The sequence below is a fragment of the Oncorhynchus tshawytscha genome, unplaced genomic scaffold, assembly GCF_018296145.1.
Source record: "Oncorhynchus tshawytscha isolate Ot180627B unplaced genomic scaffold, Otsh_v2.0 Un_contig_8974_pilon_pilon, whole genome shotgun sequence".
NCBI classification, from domain to species: Eukaryota; Metazoa; Chordata; class Actinopteri; order Salmoniformes; family Salmonidae; genus Oncorhynchus; species Oncorhynchus tshawytscha.
In genome coordinates, this window is record NW_024609795.1 from 466,977 (window position 1) to 490,000 (window position 23,024).

The 23,024-nt window shown below is 43.6% G+C and overlaps 1 protein-coding gene across 5 annotated transcripts in view; it reads left to right on the top strand.

The window, feature by feature from the left end:
- The first annotated feature begins 2,208 nt into the window (after window positions 1-2,208).
- srl (sarcalumenin) overlaps window positions 2,209-23,024 on the top strand; it is a 37,578-nt gene continuing 16,762 nt past the window's right edge. For 4 of the 5 annotated variants that reach the window (XM_042318214.1, XM_042318216.1, XM_042318217.1 and 1 more), the window contains exons 1-2: window positions 2,239-2,311; window positions 20,155-20,157. In XM_042318214.1, coding sequence (XP_042174148.1) covers window positions 2,254-2,311; window positions 20,155-20,157 — 61 coding nt within the window. In that variant the 5' untranslated portion in view covers window positions 2,239-2,253. Of the gene's footprint in view, window positions 2,312-20,154; window positions 20,158-23,024 lie in introns of all 5 variants that reach the window. The other variant, XM_042318215.1, reaches the window with a different exon arrangement.

Below are 23,024 nucleotides of genomic sequence, written 5' to 3' on the forward strand. Positions count from 1 at the left end.
AAAGAGATGTTCCTGTGTAAGACATGTTCATGCATTTCCTCCTGTGATACAACAAGTCCATCTAACCAGCACCAAACTGCCATGGTCAAACTAAAGCCCACCATCTTCTCCAGTTTCAGAAGGCATTGTACTGTACAGTACAGAGCAAAAAGGAAATCCATTTTTGGGCTTTAATCAATTTTTAGGTAACATTTTTAACCCTCCATATTTGAGGATTAATTTGCTGTTAGACCTCTTGATACTAGCCATCCCGGATCCGGGATCGTGAATACAGCCTCAAGCTCATTACCATAACGCAACGTTAACTATTCATGAAAATCGCAAATGAAATGAAATAAATATGCTAGCTCTCAAGCTTAGCCTTTTGTTAACAACACTGTCATCTCAGATTTTCAAAATATGCTTTTCAACCATAGCAAAACAAGCATTTGTGTAACAGTATTGATAGCTAGCGTAGCATTTAGCGTAGCATTGAGTGGGCAACATTTTCACAAAAACAAGAAAAGCATTCAAATAAAATAATTTACCTTTGAAGAACTTTGGATGTTTTCAATGAGGAGACTCTCAGTTAGATAGCAAATGTTCAGTTTGTCCAAAAAGATTCTTTGTGTAGGAGAAATCGCTCCGTTTTGTACATCATGTTTAGCTACCAAAAAAAAAATGAAAATTCAGTCATCAAAACGCCGAACTTTTTTCCAAATTAACTCCATAATATCAACTGAAACATGGCAAACGTTGTTTAGAATCAATCCTCAAGGTGTTTTTCACATATCTCTTCGATGATATATCGTTCGTGGAAGTCTGCTTTCTCCTCTGAATCCCATGGAAAAATGCTTGCAGCTGAAGATTACGCACCAATTTCGACAAAGGACACCGGGCAGACACCTGGTAAATGTAGTCTCTTATGGCCAATCTTCCAATGATATGCCTACAAATACGTCACAATGCTGCAGACATCTTGGGTAAAAGGCAGAAAGTGTAGGCTCGTTCCTGGCGCATTCACAGCCATATAAGGAGACAATGGAAAACAGCGCCTCGAAAATTTTCCTCACTTCCTGTTTGAAGTTTCATCTTGGTTTCGCCTGTAGCATCAATTCTGTGGCACTCACAGATAATATCTTTGCAGTTTTGGAAACATCAGAGTATTTTCTTTCCAAAGCTGTCAATTATATGCATAGTCGAGCATCTTTTCGTGACAAAATATCTTGTTTAATACGGGGATGTTTTTTTATCCAAAAATGAAATACTGCTCCTAGAGTCTCAAGAGGTTTTAATTCCGACTGAGTTGTTGTGAGATTATTTTAACCACAGTGTCTGGTTCACTGTGATAAAATACTGTGCCCCCATCACGCTGTTTTGGAGAGCCAGGGTGACTGTGGTCTTGCTGTGCCAGCCAACACACACACACACACACAGACACACACAGCCATAAACAAAGACCCATACACACACACACACACACACACAGCCATAAACAAAGACCCATACACACACGCGCACACAGTCAAGCTCTGTCAAATTTATGATTGATAACCCCCAAACATGGCATCCAAATGGGCATAATTCTTTATTTTTAACAGACCCAGAGTGAGTTCGACAGCTCATTTCAACGCCAGAATCAACCTCGTTAAATGAAAATGATTTATTGTGAATAGTTTGTGTAGTAAAAGGGATATAACTGTCACAGCTACAGTACTTGCTAATTGCAGTCTGTTGTTGACAAGGAGTTGCAGCTTGTTCTGTTTTCATGGTGATCAGATAATGGGTGTAATTTGTGAATATGGTTTATCGTAATTATTATTTTAATTATCCTTAAATCCTAAAAGATCATAATTTGCTCAGTTGGTGTAGAATGTAAATGAGTTGATTTTACCACTCATTCAACCATATGAATGTATCAGCAGTCCCAGTTTGTACAGCATCTAATATTACATGCTATTTTAATCCATAAACCATTGTATAATATAATTGAGGAATGATTTGACAAGGAAATGCTAAACCTCTGTCCCTATTTGTTGACCTCAGTGCCCAAACTGCCTGTCTATCTAAACGAGAGACAGTCAGCTGCCACTACGCACAAGGCCCCGTGTGGCAGCTCTGACGCCCGTGATGCCTGCCACACACACACCCGCCACCCAACGGCCCTCTCTCTTTCTCGCTCTGTCCCGCCCCCTGTGCTACCTCATACCCTTTGACTTGCTTACCTTGGTATATATAGTCAGTGAGGCTATCAGAGTTCTCCTGGCAGCCATCATGAAGGGTATAGTCTCAATCTGCTGCTTCTTCAGCCTGCTTGTCCTGGCCTTAGCAGGTAAGGGGCCTCACACCTCATCTACCGTTTTATATGTTTATGTGGATGTCTATATAAATAGATGTTGTATGGGTGTGTGTTTATAGGCTTATTAGTGCTTTTGGTCGTTGGAAGACTACAGTGCTGGACTGTACATGTCCTGGGGTACAGCTCATGTATCAAATGTATGAGATGTGGCATGGTTGGGTTGGATGTCTTGGCTGTCTGCATGCTTTCATTGTCCAGTCAATTTACTGGCTTGTAGACACATACACTGGATCCATTTTTATTGATCCAACATACTTTATTTTTATTCAAACTGGGAAAGTCTGAGATCTCTATACCGAACTTCCAGACATTCTTTTCAGTGGAGTAAACTGTCTTACTCTTCGGGCTTTTAGCAAATATGCAGATATATTGTTTTGTCAGTCAGTGGTGTGGGTTTATAGGGACAGAGAAGGTACTGTAGAAATGTAGATTTTGTATTTTTTTTAGTGTTGTAGTTTAAGCCAGGACGTGCAGGGGTCTTGTGGCGGTCACCTGGACGCAGGCATGAGCATAGACACCCGTGTCCCTCTCTCTCTGCTACCCTGCAGTACTATTTAAAAGGGTTTCAAATTAAACGTGGTAGAATGCTGGGTTCAATCAGGACAGAATATTTTAAGGTCTCATCTTTTTAGAAAAACATATTTTAAAATGGTGCCAACTTGGCACATCTTGTCGTCTCTCGTTATTTTTACTGTGTGTGCATATATTTCTTTATTAAGCCTCATCGAGATCTTTATTGGTCACACACACACACAGTCGGTGTGACTTTAATAAACCAGAAGCTTTTGGCGTGGTGACGGTGTGTCAGCTGTCCTAAAGCATGGCACCAGCAGATGGAACGTCTCAGACTGTACTAGAGAGAAGAGCTTGTATTCCCTCACTGTATCACTCTCTCACTTTCTTTGATTCTTTTCTCTCTCACTTTGTCTCCCTTTCTTAAATTTCTCTCCCCCCTCTCTCTTTCCCTTTCTTAGAATGTCTCTCCCTCCCCTCTCTGTCCTTGCTGACAAGTAGATGTCGTATGGACATGTTTGATCCTTGTATCTATTGACTGATTAGCTTTACATTTTACTGGATGATTCATATATATTACATACTTGTATTTTCAAGTGATTACATGTATTGTCCATAGCTTTATCTGCCTTTGTGATGAAATAAAATGCCCAGATTACATCCAGATCAGCCTCTCTCCAGAAATGTGGTGGAGGGATCTCTCGAAAGTAAAACCGTTTCTTCCTGTTACCCTTGTCCGTCCTTGGGCTCCGCTCAGCACCGGGGCAACATGCTTTCCTATCCCAATCCCAGCCTGCTGTCAGATGTCTAGGATTGGAAGGCAGGCGTCCCGTAACCGGACACCGTCCACTATAGGTCCCCCATCCCTCCCCCCGGCCCCCTTCCACCCCTCCCCAGACCCAGCACTACCCTTTAGCCACATTGCCTTCACAGCTGCTGTCACCCCAATGACAATTTATTCCCAGCAGCTGGCCTTATAGGGACATGCATTATCGAGTCAGGCGGGGCCGGAGGAGGGAGGAGGCCGGAGCAGGAGCACACAGACCCTGCTAGAGGTTCTGACTAGAGGGACTACAGCTACGGCTGAAAGTTACTTTTTCGTAACAGGTTAGGAGAATTTATACAGCAGGTTAGGAGAATTAACGTGACAGGTTAGGAGACTTAGGTTAAGGTTAGGAAAAGGGTTAGGGTTAGTTAAAATGGTCTCCTAACCTGCTACTGAAAGTAACTTCCGGTTGTAGCTGTACTCCCTCTAGTCACAACCCCTGCTAGCTTAGCTTGGGCCTAGTCTGGTCCAGCAGCGTGGGTGGCTAGCTATGTAGCGTTGAATAGCAAAGCAAGGTGGCTAATGCTAGCAGAGGAGGCTGGTGGGACGAGCTATAGGAGGGGTTCATTGTAATGGCTGGAAAGGGAATGTCTGTGTTTGATATCGTTCCATTTATCCCATTCCAGCTATTACAATGAGCCTGTCCTCCTATAGCTAGGTTTGTTAGTGTGTAACACTGATTCCATGGAGCGCTACTGTAGGGTGATGTTGTTGTTCCTGTGGATGGCTTGTTCATATGAGTGGAGAAGGACTGACAGGAAGTTCCCCTGGGCTAACGAGGTTAGCATTAGCCTACTTTAGGCTCATGTTAGCATCGCCTAGATTACACTGTAAAACTGAACTGTGGGGATGTTGTCCGTATTTAACTAAATGGTTGCCAGTAAATGTTGTTTCCTTGGTATGCATGAGGTCCTTCAAAGCCCATGGAAACAGTAGTGGTACCGACTAAGAGTATTGTACTGTAGCGGAAGTGTTGGAGTGATATACTGGTTAAGAGATTGGAGCGTCCAGATGGAAAATCCACACCGTCATGTTCAGTTAGGCTATTGTATGTCATCAGCAAATTATATTACTGCAATGATTATAAATGACATGGCTCCTTTAATTGGATTCATCACTGCTACAAAGGGATACTTGTTATCCTGACAATGTTAATGGCTATTTCTACAGGCCACCTGTTTAACCAGGAGTGGTGCTCAGACACTGTTCTGCTCATTCAGACCAGGGTTGGTCTTCCTGTTGTGCTAACTGGACCATTTTCTCTTCTCTTACTTAGAGCAGAATCCTGATTTTGGATGATTTCTGCATTGAAGTCAATGGGAGATAAGTGTTAACAGTTGATTGCTGTATTGTCCTGTGTTCCTGACTGTTCACACTAGAAGCCATAATACTTGCTGGATCGAATCCCTGAGCAAGGTAAAAATCTGTCGTTCTGCCCCTGAGCAAGTTCCCCTGGCGTGGGTGACGTGGATGTTGATTAAGGCAGCCCCTCGCTCCTCTCTGATTCAGAGGGGTTGGGTTAAATGCTGAAGAAACATTTCAGTTGAAGTCATTCATTTGTACAACTGACTAGGTCTCCCCCTTTCCTTTCCCTACTAATCAGAGAAGTAACACGAAACAGAATGCTTTTGGCCCGACCTGAAGTATGAGGAGATATGGGGTGACACGGGCAATCTTTCCCTCTGTGTCCCCCATTGATGGCAAGCAGTAGGCCCGGGGGCCCGGGGCATCCCTCCAGTGCTGGCAGTGGGGACACCCGACCCCCTCCTCCCCCTCTTGGACAAGCCCCTCAGTCCCCTCAGCCTCAAGGTCGGTCACCTGGTGAGTCTCTGTGGATCAGTGACAGGACTGCTGGGAGAGTAGAGTCAGATCAACACCCCAGCGTGTTGATCTGGTCCTCATGGTCCTCGCCCCCCTTCTATGGAATTACCACCCGGACATGCCCTCCATCGGCCAGCTCCTAGCATCCAGAACCACGTCACCAAGAGTGCTTACACTGTGGCCTGTGACATTGGCCAGCGTAGCCTTTAAGCCATGAAATCCTTTTAAGATGTATCCCTAAAAACATCCCCGGTCCAGGAGTCCTTCGAACGTTCTTTATCTGTAAAATGGCATGAACTCTGTGTCTCCGTGTGTCTCACACACGTTGACAATTGGTTTGCCCTTCATCTGGAGTCTATGTATGGGTTTGTACATATGGAGAGAGCTTGTGTGCCCTGTGCATTGGAGTTTAAATGTGTTTTAAGGTGTGTACATGAGTATGAGTGTGATGATTGTGCCAAGGAATGTTTCCTGATCATGTGACCTGACCAGGAAGAACACTGAGATTAGATTACCTGGTTCTCCAAGATGGCTGTATCACAACTATCATGAGGCTAGACGGGTCCTTATTCTGAATCAAGATGTTGGGGGGTGACAGAGGGCTGTTTGGAATGCACTCAGAGCAGCCAAAACACTCTCATAATCACTCCTGCATCCATTTAGTGAAGTAGGCCAACTGGTCTCCGGCACGGAGGGCTGTCTGAGACTGAACAGGAATGTAAACCTAAGACAGTGAAAACAACCAGTAGTAGTGTGTTCCCAGCATGGCAGTTTTACCTGATACTGGCTTGTTGCTTGGCGACCACACTTACAGCTACTGATAGGATATGGGACTTGTCTTCTTCTTTACCAGTATCAGACCACCACTACAACCAACATACCCCAAGGACCATTACATTCTGTTGCAACAATTAGAAGGGGGTTATAGGGTCAGAAAATCCGCTCCATGTTCAGAAAGTTGCTCATAGAAATAGGAAGTAAAGAGCAGGCCTAATTCTCACCTTGAAGAGAGCGCCCACTCTGTGTATTACATTTCTATTTGACAAGAACTCCTGAACGTTGCATCCCAATGTGTAAGACATTTTGGTTGAATGCATTCAGTTCTACAACTGACCAGTTAACCCCTTTCCCTTATTTGGAATGCATCATTGAGTGTTATGTGGTTTGTCAGCGGCCTCTTGAGTAGCTGCTTCAGAATTGTTAACACCTCCCTAATCATCCTCACCCTCTAGCCTACATATAGCCTATTATATAGAGCTGTAGAAAATAGATCCTCATCCTCTAGCCTACATATAGCCCATCATTATATAGAGCTGTAGAAAATAGATCCTCACCCTCTAGCCTACATATATAGCCCAGCATAATATAGAGATGTAGAAAATAGATCCTCACCCTCAAGCCTACATACGCTGAGTGTACGAAACCTTAGGAACACCTTCCTAATATTGAGTTGCACCCCCTTTTGCCCTTATAACAGCATAATTTCATCTGGGCATGGACTCACACAGGGAACTGTTGAGCGTGGAAAACCCAGCAGCGTTGTAGTTCTTGACACACTCAAACTGGTTCGCCTGGCACCTACTACCATTCCCCATTCAAAGGCACCAGTGAAGGCTGCTGAGGGGAGGACGGCTCATGATAATGGCTGGAATGGGGCAAATGGAATGGCATCAAACACATGGAAACATGTGTTTGATGTGTTTGACAACATTCCACTTACTCCACTCCAGCCATTACCAAGAGCCCGTCCTCCCCAATTAAGGTGCCACCAACCCCCTGTGAAAGACAATTCCATCTTTTGTCTTGCCCATTCACCCTCTGAATGATACACATACACAATCCATGTCTCAATTGTCTCAGGCTTAAAAATGATTCTTTAACCTGTCTCCTCCCCTTAAATTTACAGTCAAGCATATCACTGTTAGTCTACACCTGCTGTTTACAAAGCATGTGACAATAACAACTTGATTTGATTGATGTGAATTTAACAAGTGACCTCAGTAAGGGATCATAGCTTTCACCTGGTCAGTCTATGTCATGGAAAGAGCAGGTGTTCCTAATGTCTTGTACACTTAGTGTATAGTCCAGCATAATATAGAGCTGTAGAAAATAGATCGAACCCTCTACCCTACCCAGAATATAGAGCTTTAGAAAATACATCTGGACTTAACACCTCCCCGCCTAATCATCCACACCCTCTAGCCAACATCCAGCATCGAGATCAGAGAGAGAGGACTTCTTGCCTGTTGCCTCTGGATGTCGTTACTGTAGTTTGCATCAGCCCCCGTACCTCTGCACTCTCTAAATTAACCCCCCAAGGCGCCAGGCGAACCTTCTGATATGAACCCCAGGACGTCTGTCACCCGGACCATGTGTCTGTCCTAGTTGAGCCTGTTGCCAGGCAACCGTAGTTCAGTTTGGAGAAACATTCCAACAGGCAGCACTTCCAGTCAGAATGCTGCGGGTAGAGCTGCCGATGATGGTGTAGGCTCTGGGCTTTTGGGGACGGGTGAGACACGCCCTGATGTTCTTCAGGCTTTAGTGGCCAGGGCTGGGGGAAGTTCTGTGTCACGCCTCAACTTTAGCAGTTCATTATCTCACTGATGCGCCCCAACAGAAGGAAATGTTACAATATTCCTGATACTGGTGGCAGATTCATCTCTCTCTCTCAATCAATACTGTGAAAGTACCAGATTGATCCCTGTTATTCCCTGCTATGGCTGCATGCTCCGTTATTATGGGGGCCATATCAAGTACTGTAGAGGAGGTTCATGAAGTTCATAAACTTAGTTGGTCCAAGGGTCACTGGGGGACAGATAACAGAGAATAAAGAGAATCTAACCTTCAAAGTACTGGCAGTCATTTCAATAGTGTATGCAGCATACAATACAGTATATTTGTATAGTGTACCTACAGTATGTATGTAATACATTACAGTACATTTGTATAGTGTAACAAAGTATGCAATACATTACAGTACATTTGTATAGTGTAACAAAGTATGCAATACATTACAGTATATTCTCTAGTACTCTCAGGTATGTAAAGATTGCACATACAGTGCCTTGCAAAAGTACTCACCCCCTTGGTGTTTTTCCTATATTGTTGCATTACAACCTGTAATTTACATTTATTTTTATTTGGATTTCATGTAATGGACATAGACAAAATAGTGAAATGAAAAAACATAACTTGTTTCAGAAAATTCAAAAAAATAAAAAACGGAAAGGGGTGCATGCCAATGAATTCTCACCCCCTTTTCTATGAAGCCCCTAAATAAGATCTGGTGCAACCTATTACCTTCAGAAGTCACATAATTCATTAAATTAAGTCCACCTGTGTGCAATCTAAGTGTCAAATGATCTGTCACATGATCTCAGTATATACACACCTGTTCGGAAAAGGCCCAAGAGTCTGCAACACCACTAAGCAAGGGGCACCACCAAGCAAGCTGCACAATGAAGACTAAGGAGCTCTCCAAACAGGTCAGGAACAAAGTTGTGGAGAAGTACAGATCGGAGATGGGTTATAAAAAAATATCTGAAACTTTGAACATCCCACTGAGCACCATTAAATCCATTATTCAAAAATGTAAAGAATATGGCACCACAACAAACCTGCCAAGAGACTCACGGACCAGGCAAGGAGGGCATTAATCAGAGAAGCAACAAAGAGACCAAAGATAACCCTGAAGAAGCTGCAAAGCTCCACAGCGGAGATTGGAGTATCTGTCCATAGGACCACTTTAAGCCGTACACTCCACAGAGCTGGGCTGTAAGGAAGAGTGGCCAGAAAAAAGCCATTCCTTAAAGAAAAAAATAAGCAAACACATTTGGTGTTCAACAAATGGCATGTGGGAGACTTCCCAAACATATGAAATAAGGTACTCTGGTCAGATGACACTAAACTTAAGCTTTTTTGCTATCAAGGAAAATGCTATGTCTGGCACAAACTCAACACCTCTCATCACCCCAAGAATATCATCCCCACAGTGAAGCATGGTGGTGGCAGCATCATGCGTTGGGGATGTTTTTCATCGGCAGGGACTGGGAAACTGGTCAGAATTGAAGGAATAATGGATGGCGCTAAATAGAGGGAAACCTGTTTCAGTCTTCCAGAGATTTGAGACTGGGACAGAGGTTCACCTTCCAGAAGGACAATGACCCTAAGCATACTGCTAAAGAAACACTCAAGTGGTTTAAGGGGAAACATTTAAATGTATTGGAATGGCCTAGTCAAAGCCCAGACCTCAATCCAATTGAGATTCTGTGGAATGACTTAAAGATTGCTGTACACCAGCGGAACCCATCCAACTTGAAGGAGCTGGAGCAGTTTTGCCTTGAAGAATGGACCAACATCCCAGTGGCTAGATGTGCCAAGCTTATAGAGACATACCCCAAGAGACTTGCAGCTGTAATTGCTGCAAAAGGTGGCTCTACAAAGTATTGACTTTGGGAGGTGAATAGTTTTGCAAGCTCAGGTTTTCTTTTTTTTTGTCACATTTCTTATTTATTTCACAATACAAATATTATGCATTTTCAATGTGGTAGGCATGTTGTGTAAATAAAATTATACAACCCCCCCAAAATCTATTTTAATTCCAGGTTGTAAAACAACAAAATAGGAAAAATGCCAAGGGGGGTGAATACTTTTGCAAGGCACTGTAAAGGTCCTGCTTCGATTGCAGTGTCTTGTCCATGTGTGTGTATGTGTGTGTGTGTGTGTGTGTGCTATAGTGCGTGTCTGAGTGTGTGCTCTCATACACATCTAATATCAGTGTAAAACCTCCAGATGAAGTTCTGCTGTGCTTGCTGCACCACCAGGGAGCAGAGGTCAATTAAATTAGCGTTGACATGATTAGCCCGCTAGGTCTTTAAACCCTGCGGATTTACTCTGGGCCACGGGGAGTTTCAGGCAACCTTTACACCGGGCCAGGGGATTTCCATCAGAGAGGAGCAGCATCACTATCTAAAATACACTCTCATTACCAAAGAGGATTATTAACCACACTATTCATCTCCATGGATGGAATACCCTGATCCACACATGACTGTCAAACCCATGTGACACTGATCTAGTGTCATCGATAACAGAGACAAGTCATTCTGTGAATGATCATTATAGACTGTAAAATTATTGAAGTTAGGCCCAACTCCTATTCCGAAAAAGTTAAGGAAAAAAATAAGAACATTTATTTAATATAGAGTTTCTGTGGTTCATTCCCGGGCTTATAACAAAAATGGCTGACGTGTAGCTGACAACAACACATCCCAGGGTCAGGGGTCAGGGGAGCATGGCTGGACACAGAGGCTTGTGCAGGGCATGGTTGGTTGCTGGGGGGTAGCAACAGGTGCTAAAGCGTTTGGAGCTTGGTACCCCCTGTGGCCAGAAATAGCCCTACAATGGGTCAGGGGATGGAAGGAGGAGGGGGGCAGAGAATTCTCCACTCTATTTTAAGACATAGAGTGTTAGCTGGTCTGGAGACACAGACATCCCCAGGCCTCACCGATCTTCATTCACTGTAACTTGCCTCTGTATCAGACCACTTTAACAGGCCTCTGTACCAGACCACTTTAACAGGCCTCTGTACCAGACCACTTTAACAGGACTCTGTACCAGACCACTTTAACAGACCTCAACCAGACCACTTTAACAGACCTCTGTACCAGACCACTTTAATAGATCTCTGTATCAGACTATCAAAGACACTCTTTATGCAGATACAATACACTATTGTTGTTGAAGCTGTTGAAAGGCGCTATTTTGTCCTATCCTCCCTTTTTTCCACCCTGCTAACCTTTGGTTGTTGGTTGTACTTGGGCCGTGCTGAGAGCAACATTGTGCAGTCTTTATTTTTAGCAGGTTGACTCCACTATCATGGGCAGTGAAGAAGTACGCCTTAACCAGGCAACATGTGTCATCACTACCATGGCGCTGCCACCAGCAGCCTACCGGCGCTGAAAGGAGCATCTGTCTAGCATTCATTTTAAGTCTGAGCGGTAGAATATGCTCATAACAATTATTTGCTGTGGCGTGTTGTAGCATTCACTATCCTCTCCCTTCTTACTCTGGCACAAGACTGTTTCAAGGCCCCCCGTAATCACTTCCCTTGGTTAGCCTTGACACAATGCTACAGTATCTGTCTTTACCATTCAACAGTTGACACTGGTGGAGAGCGTAGAGAGGCGGAGTCAAAGCAGCAGGAGGCCTGTGTCTATAGGAGGAGTGTGTTTGTATGTTTAACATGGGACGCCTGTTCCTCTGGGTTTTATGTGGTATAATGTGGTAGTAGCTCTTTCCTGAAGTCAAATTACCTAGTGGCCTCATGGGTGGAATGTTATTAATATTTTTCTACTTAGGAAATCCGATGTTTGTATTTCACACGGTTTTGTTATATTTCAGTCTACTGTGATGTATATAAAGTGTACTATTGGGATGCAAACTCAAAATGGAATACATTTCAACTCTGTATCTGACATGGTACAGGTGCTTTTTATTTTTTGCCCGTAGCCATGTGTGTGAGGTGGATAGTTTTGTAGATGTGTTTAAGACTGCCAAGAAACACTCTGTGTGACCCTGATTTAGCCCACTGCACTAAAAGCTTAACGGATGTTTGCCGTTTTAATGTCTGCTCAGTGTAAACACAGTTCCATCCGTACTTTCTAACAGCAGATGTACACTACGACTCCCAATCAGAGCTGATGCTGATGAGTATGTTCATTTGAAAATGTAAATCATCAACAGTCTAAATGTCAATAAAATATGTTAACTGCAGGAGCTAGTTAACAAATAACGCCGATGCCCAGTGGCCACTACGTCCTTGTTCTGGGTCATTTGATGGAGCTTTCTTTTGAGACTTGGCCAATACAAATGAAGCCAAATAAAGCAGTAGTATATGTCTTGTGGATTGAGTCCAAGCCTTGCAGCTGGAGTCAGAGGTCCAGGCCTTTGGCCTCAACACCACGCCCACTAGGAAGGCTCAGTCCTCCCGTGGTTGGTATCATGACTCGGGGTTGTGTTCATTAGGCACCAAACAGAAGAAAGTGGACAAAAAAAGGTACTTCCTTGTCCAATAAGAAACACTCATTTTCGTTTTGTGTTGCAGAATGTTTTGAAACGGATAACGCTGCATGCCCTAATGAACATGACCCTGCTGTAGCCAAGGAACAGTTCAGTTAGCCAGAGGATCTCTTTAGCGCCTGGGGGCATGTGGGCAGTATTGGGCGTGAGGTGTTGAATGATAGGGGTGAGGCGGATTCCCCCCCCCACCCCAGTTAAGTGGAGAGGGGAGTTTAGAAGGTCACGTATCCTCATCCTGGCTGGTTTCTTCTGTAACTTTAAACCTGAGATCCAGCTGGTCGACTGCCCCCGGGATCCTACATGGCTTAGATGTTCTACTTTCATTCCAAGTATTTCTGTTAAAGATCATTGGACTGTGGAAGTCACTCGATAGCTTAAATCTGTTGTCATTCAAGATATGTGTTAGAATGATGTTAAATGTGAGAAATACTCATTTGTGATTGAATGGTTTCAATTACAGACATGAAGACACAAATGTGATAGTATGTGTTCTGGTATTACTTGATTTCCATATGATTCATTATTCATGTAGATCGGTGAACATTTCAGTGTCTCAAATAAAATGTACATCCAACTGAGGAAAATTAAAACAACTAAATATAGTGTTGTTTATGTGTTTGTTCAATGAAATGAGCACAAGGAGCAGTCATTATGGCTGAAGTAAAGTTGTGTTGCCTTGACACTCAAGGCAGGTTATAAAGCTCTATACTGTGTAATGACACTCCTATCACATATGTTGTAATAGATGTATTTCAGATTGTGTCCATCTGTAATATGTACTAGATGGGATCATGTCCCCAGAATGTCACAATCCTTTAAAAGGGATACTCTGTGTGCTCCACATGTACAGTGATGACATAAAATCCCCTCTCACATATAGGGCTGAATTTCTATTCAAATGACCAAACTTGACCAACAGCAGACTCCTGAACAGGTAATCAAATGGCTACCCGGACTATTTGCATTGTGTGGCCCCCCCAACCCCTCTTGTACACTGCTACTCTCTGTTTATCATATATGCATAGCCACTTTAACTATTTATTTTATTTATTTCACCTTTATTTAACCAGGTAGGCAAGTTGAGAACAAGTTCTCATTTACAATTGCGACCTGGCCAAGATAAAGCAAAGCAGTTCGACAGATACAACGACACAGAGTTACACATGGAGTAAAACAAACATACAGTCAATAATACAGTATAAACAAGTCTATATACAATGTGAGCAAATTAAGTGAGAAGGGAGGTAAAGGCAAAAAAGGCCATGGTGGCAAAGTAAATACAATATAGCAAGTAAAACACTGGAATGGTAGTTTTGCAATGGAAGAATGTGCAAAGTAGAAATAAAAATAATGGGGTGCAAAGGAGCAAAATAAATAAATTAATTAAAATTAAATACAGTTGGGAAAGAGGTAGTTGTTTGGGCTAAATTATAGGTGGGCTATGTACAGGTGCAGTAATCTGTGAGCTGCTCTGACAGTTGGTGCTTAAAGCTAGTGAGGGAGATAAGCGTTTCCAGTTTCAGAGATTTTTGTAGTTCGTTCCAGTCATTGGCAGCAGAGAACTGGAAGGAGAGGCGGCCAAAGAAAGAATTGGTTTTGGGGGTGACTAGAGAGATATACCTGCTGGAGCGTGTGCTACAGGTGGGAGATGCTATGGTGACCAGCGAGCTGAGATAAGGGGGGACTTTACCTAGCAGGGTCTTGTAGATGACATGGAGCCAGTGGGTTTGGCGACGAGTATGAAGCGAGGGCCAACCAACGAGAGCGTTCAGGTCGCAGTGGTGGGTAGTATATGGGGCTTTGGTGACAAAATGAATGGCACTGTGATAGACTGCATCCAATTTGTTGAGTAGAGTGTTTGAGGCTATTTTATAGATGATATCGCTGAAGTCGAGGATTGGTAGGATGGTCAGTTTTACAAGGGTATGTTTGGCAGCATGAGTGAAGGATGCTTTGTTGCGAAATAGGAAGCCAATTCTAGATTTAACTTTGGATTGGAGATGTTTGATATGGGTCTGGAAGGAGAGTTTACAGTCTAACCAGACACCTAAGTATTTGTAGTTGTCCACGTCAATCCAATTGAGATTCTGTGGAATGTAGTTGTCCACGTCAACTATACATTCATGTACATACTACCTCAATTAGCCCGACCAACCGTTGCTCCCGCACATTGGCTACCCGCACTATCTGCATTGTGTCCCGCCACCCACCACCTGCCAACCCCTCTTTTACGCTACTGCTACTCTCTGTTTATCATATATACATAGTCACTTAAACCATACCTACAATACATCTACATACTACCTCAATCAGCCTGACTAACCAGTGCCTGTATATAGCCTCTCTACTGTATATAGCCTCGCTACTGTTATAGCCTCGCTACTGTTATAGCCTCGCTACTGTTATAGCCTCGCTACTGTATATAGCCTCGCTACTGTTATAGCCTCGCTACTGTTATAGCCTCGCTACTGTATATAGCCTCACTACTGTATATAGCCTCGCTACTGTTATAGCCTCGCTACTGTATATAACCTCGCTACTGTTATAACCTCGCTACTGTTATACTGTTATAGCCTCGCTACTGTTATAGCCTCGCTACTGTTATAGCCTCGCTACTGTTATAGCCTCGCTACTGTTATAACTGTTATAACCTCGCTACTGTTATAACCTCGCTACTGTTATAACCTCGCTACTGTTATAGCCTCGCTACTGCCTCGCTACTGTTATAACCTCGCTACTGTTATAACCTCGCTACTGTTATAGCCTCGCTACTGTTATAGCCTCGCTACTGTATATAGCCTCGCTACTGTTATAACCTCGCTACTGTTATAGCCTCGCTACTGTATATAGCCTCGCTACTGTTATAGCCTCACTACTGTATATAGCCTCGCTACTGTTATAGCCTCGCTACTGTATATAACCTCGCTACTGTTATAGCCTCGCTACTGTTATAGCCTCGCTACTGTATATAGCCTCGCTACTGTTATAACCTCGCTACTGTATATAGCCTCACTACTGTATATAGCCTCACTACTGTTATAGCCTCACTACTGTATATAGCCTCTCTACTGTTATAGCCTCACTACTGTATATAGCCTCACTACTGTTATAGCCTCTCTACTGTATATAGCCTCACTACTGTATATAGCCTCTCTACTGTTATAGCCTCACTACTGTATATAGCCTCACTACTGTATATAGCCTCACTACTGTATATAGCCTCACTACTGTATATAGCCTCGCTACTGTATATAACCTCGCTACTGTATATAGCCTCACTACTGTATATAGCCTCACTAATGTATATAGCCTCGTTACTGTATACAGCCTCACTACTGTATATAGCCTCACTACTGTTATAGCCTCACTACTGTATATAGCCTCGCTACTGTTATAGCCTCGCTACTGTATATAACCTCGCTACTGTTATAGCCTCGCTACTGTTATAGCCTCGCTACTGTATATAGCCTCGCTACTGTTATAACCTCGCTACTGTATATAGCCTCACTACTGTATATAGCCTCACTACTGTTATAGCCTCACTACTGTATATAGCCTCACTACTGTTATAGCCTCTCTACTGTATATAGCCTCACTACTGTATATAGCCTCTCTACTGTATATAGCCTCACTACTGTTATAGCCTCTCTACTGTATATAGCCTCACTACTGTATATAGCCTCTCTACTGTTATAGCCTCACTACTGTATATAGCCTCACTACTGTATATAGCCTCACTACTGTATATAGCCTCACTACTGTTATAGCCTCGCTACTGTATATAACCTCGCTACTGTATATAGCCTCACTACTGTATATAGCCTCACTACTGTATATAGCCTCTACTGTATATAGCCTCACTACTGTATATAGCCTCACTACTGTTATAGCCTCTACTGTATATAGCCTCTCTACTGTTATAGCCTCTCTACTGTATATAGCCTCTCTACTGTATATAGCCTCTCTACTGTATATAACCTCTCTACTGTTATAGCCTCTCTACTGTATATAGCCTCTCTACTGTATATATAGCCTCTCTACTGTATATAGCCTCTCTACTGTATATAGCCTCTCTACTGTATATAGCTACTCTACTGTATATAGCCTCTCTACTGTATATAGCCTCTCTACTGTATATAGCCTCTCTACTGTATATAGCCTCTCTACTGTATATAGCCTCTCTACTGTATATAGCCTCTCTACTGTATATAGCCTCTCTACTGTATATAGCCTCTCTACTGTATATAGCCTCTCTACTGTATATACCCTCTCTACTGTATATAGCCTCTCTACTGTATATAGCCTCTCTACTGTATATAGCCTCTCTACTGTATATAGCCTCTCTACTGTATATAGCCTCTCTACTGTATATAGTATATAGCCTCTCTACTGTATATAGCCTCTCTACTGTATATAGCCTCTCTACTGTATATAGCCTCTACTGTATATAGCCTCTCTACTGTATATAGCCTCTACTGTATATAGCCTCTCTACTGTATATAGCCTCTCTACTGTATATAGCCTCTCTACTGTATATAGCCTCTCTACTGTATATAGCCTCTCTACTGTATATAGCCTCTCTACTGTATATAACCTCTCTACTGTTATAGCCTCTCTACTGTTATTTTTCATTCTTTTTACTGTTTTTATTTTTTACTTATCCATTGTTCACCTAATAGCTTCTTTTTTTTACTTAGAAATTGCACTGTTGGTTAGAGGCTGTAAGTAAGCATTTCACTGTAAGGTCTACACCTGTTGTATTTGGCACACGTGACAAATACACTTTGATTTGATTTGACCAACAGCTGTCCAAAAATAGTCTCTCCTCTTTGACCAAGTCTGACTTATGTGACCAGTTTTGTGGTCCAGTTATTGATGAGGTCTTCTCTGAGTCTCTGCCCCACATCGGTCACCACCAGCCGTGTGATTTGTGACAATTACACAAGCAACCTGGCATGACCTCCATTCTCCAGGCCCACGCCCCTCCTCGTAGTTTAGTTACCAGCTCAGATGACAAAACCATGGCAAGAGCAATATTACTAGATTTTATTCCTTTTGATCCTTGTTCAGCTTGATCTGGACAGACATCTCCAACATTATACCTCCCAGGGCCAGAGCTTTGGAACATTTTCTGTCCTACGTGTGTGGGCGAACATTTGGTGGTGACTGGACTGAGGGGGAAGTACAGAGGAATGCATGTGGTCTGATCATGTTTGAAGGGAAGAGAACTTGATGTCTGTCTTTTTCACGTTCATTCTGACAACATTTTTAGGAGGTACAATTTTGGTAACCATGACTGATTGACAGGTGAAAATGAACAGTACTGGCTGACAGGATGTCATTTATGACTTTGTGTTATTCAGGTGATTCAGTTAAAAATAACAACGTATGATTCAATAATAAACATCTTCTCTGTTTACTGTCTAGGTAAATCCTTTGTTAATATGTTCAGTTATGAAGGAGAAACAATGTGGTAGAGAATTTGCATCCATTGTTCTGTTCCTATAGTTTAGGGTGTAGTTTGTTCTAGCCATATAGTTTAGGGTGTGGTCTGTTCCAGCCATATAGATGAGGGTGCAGTTTGTTCTAGCCATATAGTTTAGGGTGTGGTCTGTTCCAGCCATATAGTTTAGGGTGTAGTTTGTTCTAGCCATATAGTTTAGGGTGTGGTCTGTTCTAGCCATATAGTTTAGGGTGCAGTTTGTTCCAGCCATATAGTTTAGGGTGCAGTTTGTTCTAGCCATATAGTTTAGGGTGCAGTTTGTTCCAGCCATATAGTTTAGGGTGCAGTTTGTTCTAGCCATATAGTTTAGGGTGTGGTCTGTTCCAGCCATATAGTTTAGGGTGCAGTTTGTTCTAGCCATATAGTTTAGGGTGTGGTCTGTTCCAGCCATATAGATGAGGGTGCAGTTTGTTCTAGCCATATAGTTTAGGGTGTGGTCTGTTCTAGCCATATAGTTTAGGGTGTGGTCTGTTCTATCCATATGGTTTAGGGTGCAGTTTGTTCTGTCCATATAGTTTAGGGTGTAGTTTGTTCTGTTCATATAGTTTAGGGTGTAGTTTGTTCTGTTTGTATAGTTTAGGGTGTAGTTTGTTCTATCCATATAGTTTAGGGTGCAGTTTGTTCTGTTCGTATAGTTTAGGGTGTAGCTTGTTCTATCCATATAGTTTAGGGTGTAGCTTGTTCTGTCCATATAGTTTAGGGTGTAGTTTGTTCTATCCATATAGTTTAGGGTGTAGCTTGTTCTGTCCATATAGTTTAGGGTGTAGTTTGTTCTATCCATATAGTTTAGAGTGTAGCTTGTTCTGTCCATATAGTTTAGGGTGTAGTTTGTTCTATCCATATAGTTTAGGGTGTAGCTTGTTCTGTCCATATAGTTTAGGGTGCAGTCTGTTCCGTCCATATAGTTTAGGGTGCAGTCTGTTCTGTCCATATAGTTTAGGGTGTGGTTTTCGGTATAAATTAGCTTTACACTTTGTCTTAGACACTGAGCAATTCAGAACATAAAAATGACATCCACTGTAACTGTTTTACTGGAGGCCTATGTGTCAAGCAGCCAAGGGTGGATAGGTACTGGACTACGCCACGTAGATGTGTGTATGAGTACTCCAGCATGGCCACCTATCACCTGGGTGTCTTCTGACTTCTGAAACTTGTGAATGACTTTATAAATGGAAATACCTCGACTAAGAGTCAAATACCGATCTCCCGTGACAGGACCGACACGAAGGCAGCATCCGAGTTTCACGACCCCCTGGGTGTAGCAGTATGAATCAGGGTGATATCCCAGCTGCCCCTAAATATAGCTCTGCTCTGTAGCTGTAGTCATAGAAATATAATTACATCCCTCCCGGGTGGCGCAGTGATCTCTGTGCCACCAGAGATTCTGGGTTCGAGTCCAGGCTCTGCCGCAGCCTGCCGCGACCGGGGGGCTCATGGGGCGACACACAATTGGACCAGCGTCGTCCGGGTTAGGGAGGGTTTGGCCGGCACTAGCAACTCCTGTGGCGGGCCGGGCGCAGTGCATGCTGACCAGGTCGCTAGGTGTACGGTGTTTCCTCCGACACGTTGGTGCGGCTGGCTTCCGGGTTGGATGTGTGTTGTGTCAAGAAGCAGTGCGGCTTGGTTGGGTTGTTTCGGACGACGCATGGCTCTCGACCTTCACCTCTCCCGAGTCTGTACTGGAGTTGCAGCGATGAGACAAGACAGTAACTACTACCAATTGGATACCACGAAAAAGGGTAAAAAATAAATAAAATAGAAATATAATTACTAGAACAGTCAAAGCCCCTCCGACCACCTCAGAATGGGTACACTCAATATGGCTGACATGGTATTACTCCTGTGGGTACAGTCAATATGGCCACTGGTCCACCCATCACAGAATATTGACTTGAATGGGAAAACCTGTTCTAGTAGTTATATTTCTATGGCTGTAGTGCTGCTGTGTAACCTGACCTGGTTGTGGGCCCCTAGTGGCCCCTGTACGGTACAGTCAGGGGCCATAAAATGATGGTTGTTCCTGGGTAATGGGCACACAAGGACAGTCCTAACAGGCTGATAAGTCTACAACAGAGGGTTATATTTGGAGGAGGTGAAGCAGAGGGGTAGAGAAAGTCTGAAGTGTTCTCTCCTCTTTATGACAATGGGGTTGTTAGGGTGTGGAGCAGAGAGAGAGAGGGCGTGTGCGTGTGTGTGCGTGCGTGTGTGTGTGTGTGCGTTCACACTCCTGTCCCAGGTTGTTATGAAACTGGGGTTTCCCCCACTACACACACAAACACTATCTATGGTGGTATTGTGAAACCATGGCTACGTGAAACAAACCTGTATTTTCAGCAGTCCGTCTAATTAAAGAACTGATCATACTGTAGTAGCAGCTGTGATCAAATGCAATAAATAACATAGATATTCAAATGTGGAGATCACGCACGCACGCGCGCGCGCACACACACACACACACATACACACACAGAATGCTAGAATGCTAATGAATGGGGGGGGGACACTTCTAAATGTAACCCTCCTGGAGGAATTGTTCATCCCACAGCCATGTAACTGGATATAAATATCTCTCATTCAACATCCCCTCTTCTCTCCACTTACAGTATGTCTCTGGGCCTGGGAGACAGAGAGACAGGAATCTCTCTGGGCCTGGGAGACAGATAGACAGGAATCTCTCTGGGCCTGGGAGACAGACAGACTGGTATCTCTCTGGGACTGGGAGACAGATAGACTGGTATCTCTCTGGGACTGGGAGACAGAGAGACAGGAATCTCTCTGGGACTGGGAGACAGAGAGACAGGAATCTCTCTGGGCCTGGGAGACAGATAGACAGGAATCTCTCTGGGCCTGGGAGACAGATAGACAGGTATCTCTCTGGGACTGGGAGACAGATAGACAGGAATCTCTCTGGGCCTGGGAGACAGATAGACAGGAATCTCTCTGGGCCTGGGAGACAGATAGACAGACTGGACAGGAATCTCTCTCTGGGCCTGGGAGACAGATAGACAGGAATCTCTCTGGGTCTGGGAGACAGATAGACAGGAATCTCTCTGGTTCTGGGAGACGGATAGACAGGAATCTCTCTGGGCCTGGGAGACAGATAGACAGGAATCTCTCTGGGCCTGGGAGACAGATAGACAGGAATCTCTCTGGGCCTGGGAGACAGATAGACAGGAATCTCTCTGGGCCTGGGAGACAGATAGACAGGAATCTCTGGGAGACTGGGAATCTCTCCTGGGAGACAGATAGACAGGAATCTCTCTGGGCCTGGGAGACAGATAGACAGGAATCTCTCTGGGCCTGGGAGACAGATAGACAGGAATCTCTCTCTGGGCCTGGGAGACAGATAGACAGGAATCTCTCTGGGCCTGGGAGACAGATAGACAGGAATCTCTCTGGGCCTGGGAGACAGATAGACAGGAATCTCTCTGGGACTGGGAGACAGATAGACAGGAATCTCTCTCTGGGACTGGGAGACAGATAGACAGGAATCTCTCTGGGCCTGGGAGACAGATAGACAGGAATCTCTCTGGGAATCTCTCTGGGACTGGGAGACAGATAGACAGGAATCTCTCTGGGGGACCTGACAGATAGACAGGAATCTCTCTGGGACTGGGAGACAGATAGACAGGAATCTCTCTGGGCCTGGGAGACAGATAGACAGGAATCTCTCTGGGCCTGGGAGACAGATAGACAGGAATCTCTCTGGGCCTGGGAGACAGATAGACCGGTATCTCTCTTGGCCTGGGAGACGGATAGACAGGAATCTCTCTGGTTCTGGGAGACAGATAGACCGGTATCAATTATTCGATTTTACCTGTTAGATACCGCTGCACTGTTGGATCTAGAAGCATAAGAATTTCTACACTCACAATAACATCTGACTAACCATGGTATGAGACAGATAACATCTCTCTCTGGGAGACATAACAGGAATCTCTCTGGGACTAACCATGTGTATGGACCAATAACAGAATCTCTCTGGGCCTAGACTCATCTGCTGGGTGTATGACTGACCAACTAACATCTGCTAACCATGGTACTGGGTGACCAGATAACATCTGCTAACCATGTGTATGTGACCAATAACATCTGCTAACCATGTGTATGTGACCAATAACATCTGCTATGTGACCAATAACATCTGCTAACCATGTGTATGTGACCAATAACATCTGCCAACCTTGTGTATCTGTGACCAATAACATCTGCTAACCATGTGTATGTGACCAATAACATCTGCTAACCATGTGTATGTGACCAATAACATCTGCTAACCATGTGTATGTGACCAATAACATCTGCTAACCATGTGTATGTGACCAATAACATCTGCTAACCATGTGTATGTGACCAATAACATCTGCTAACCATGTGTATGTGACCAATAACATCTGCTAACCATGTGTATGTGACCAATAACATCTGCTAACCATGTGTATGTGACCAATAACATCTGCTAACCATGTGTATGTGACCAATAACATCTGCTAACCATGTGTATGTGACCAATAACATCTGCTAACCATGTGTATGTGACCAATAACATCTGCTAACCATGTGTATGTGACCAATAACATCTGCTAACCATGTGTATGTGACCAATAACATCTGCTAACCATGTGTATGTGACCAATAACATCTGCTAACCATGTGTATGTGACCAAAACATTTGATTTGATTTTGATTGGATTTGACATCACACAGGTTGTTTTCCTCAGTTTATACAACAGAACATATCACTTCTATTCATCCTCTGGCTTTGTTATTCACATACTGTATGGTGCCACTGACTGACTTTTCACAGTTGTTCATTTCGTAGTTGTTGTTTCTTATGCTTTAGAATCCATTGGTCATTTTATTTCTAGATTGACACCCATCCCTGTAGACCCCAGCAATAGAGAGAGAGATAGAGACAGCGCGTTTACTGACTGAAATGACCC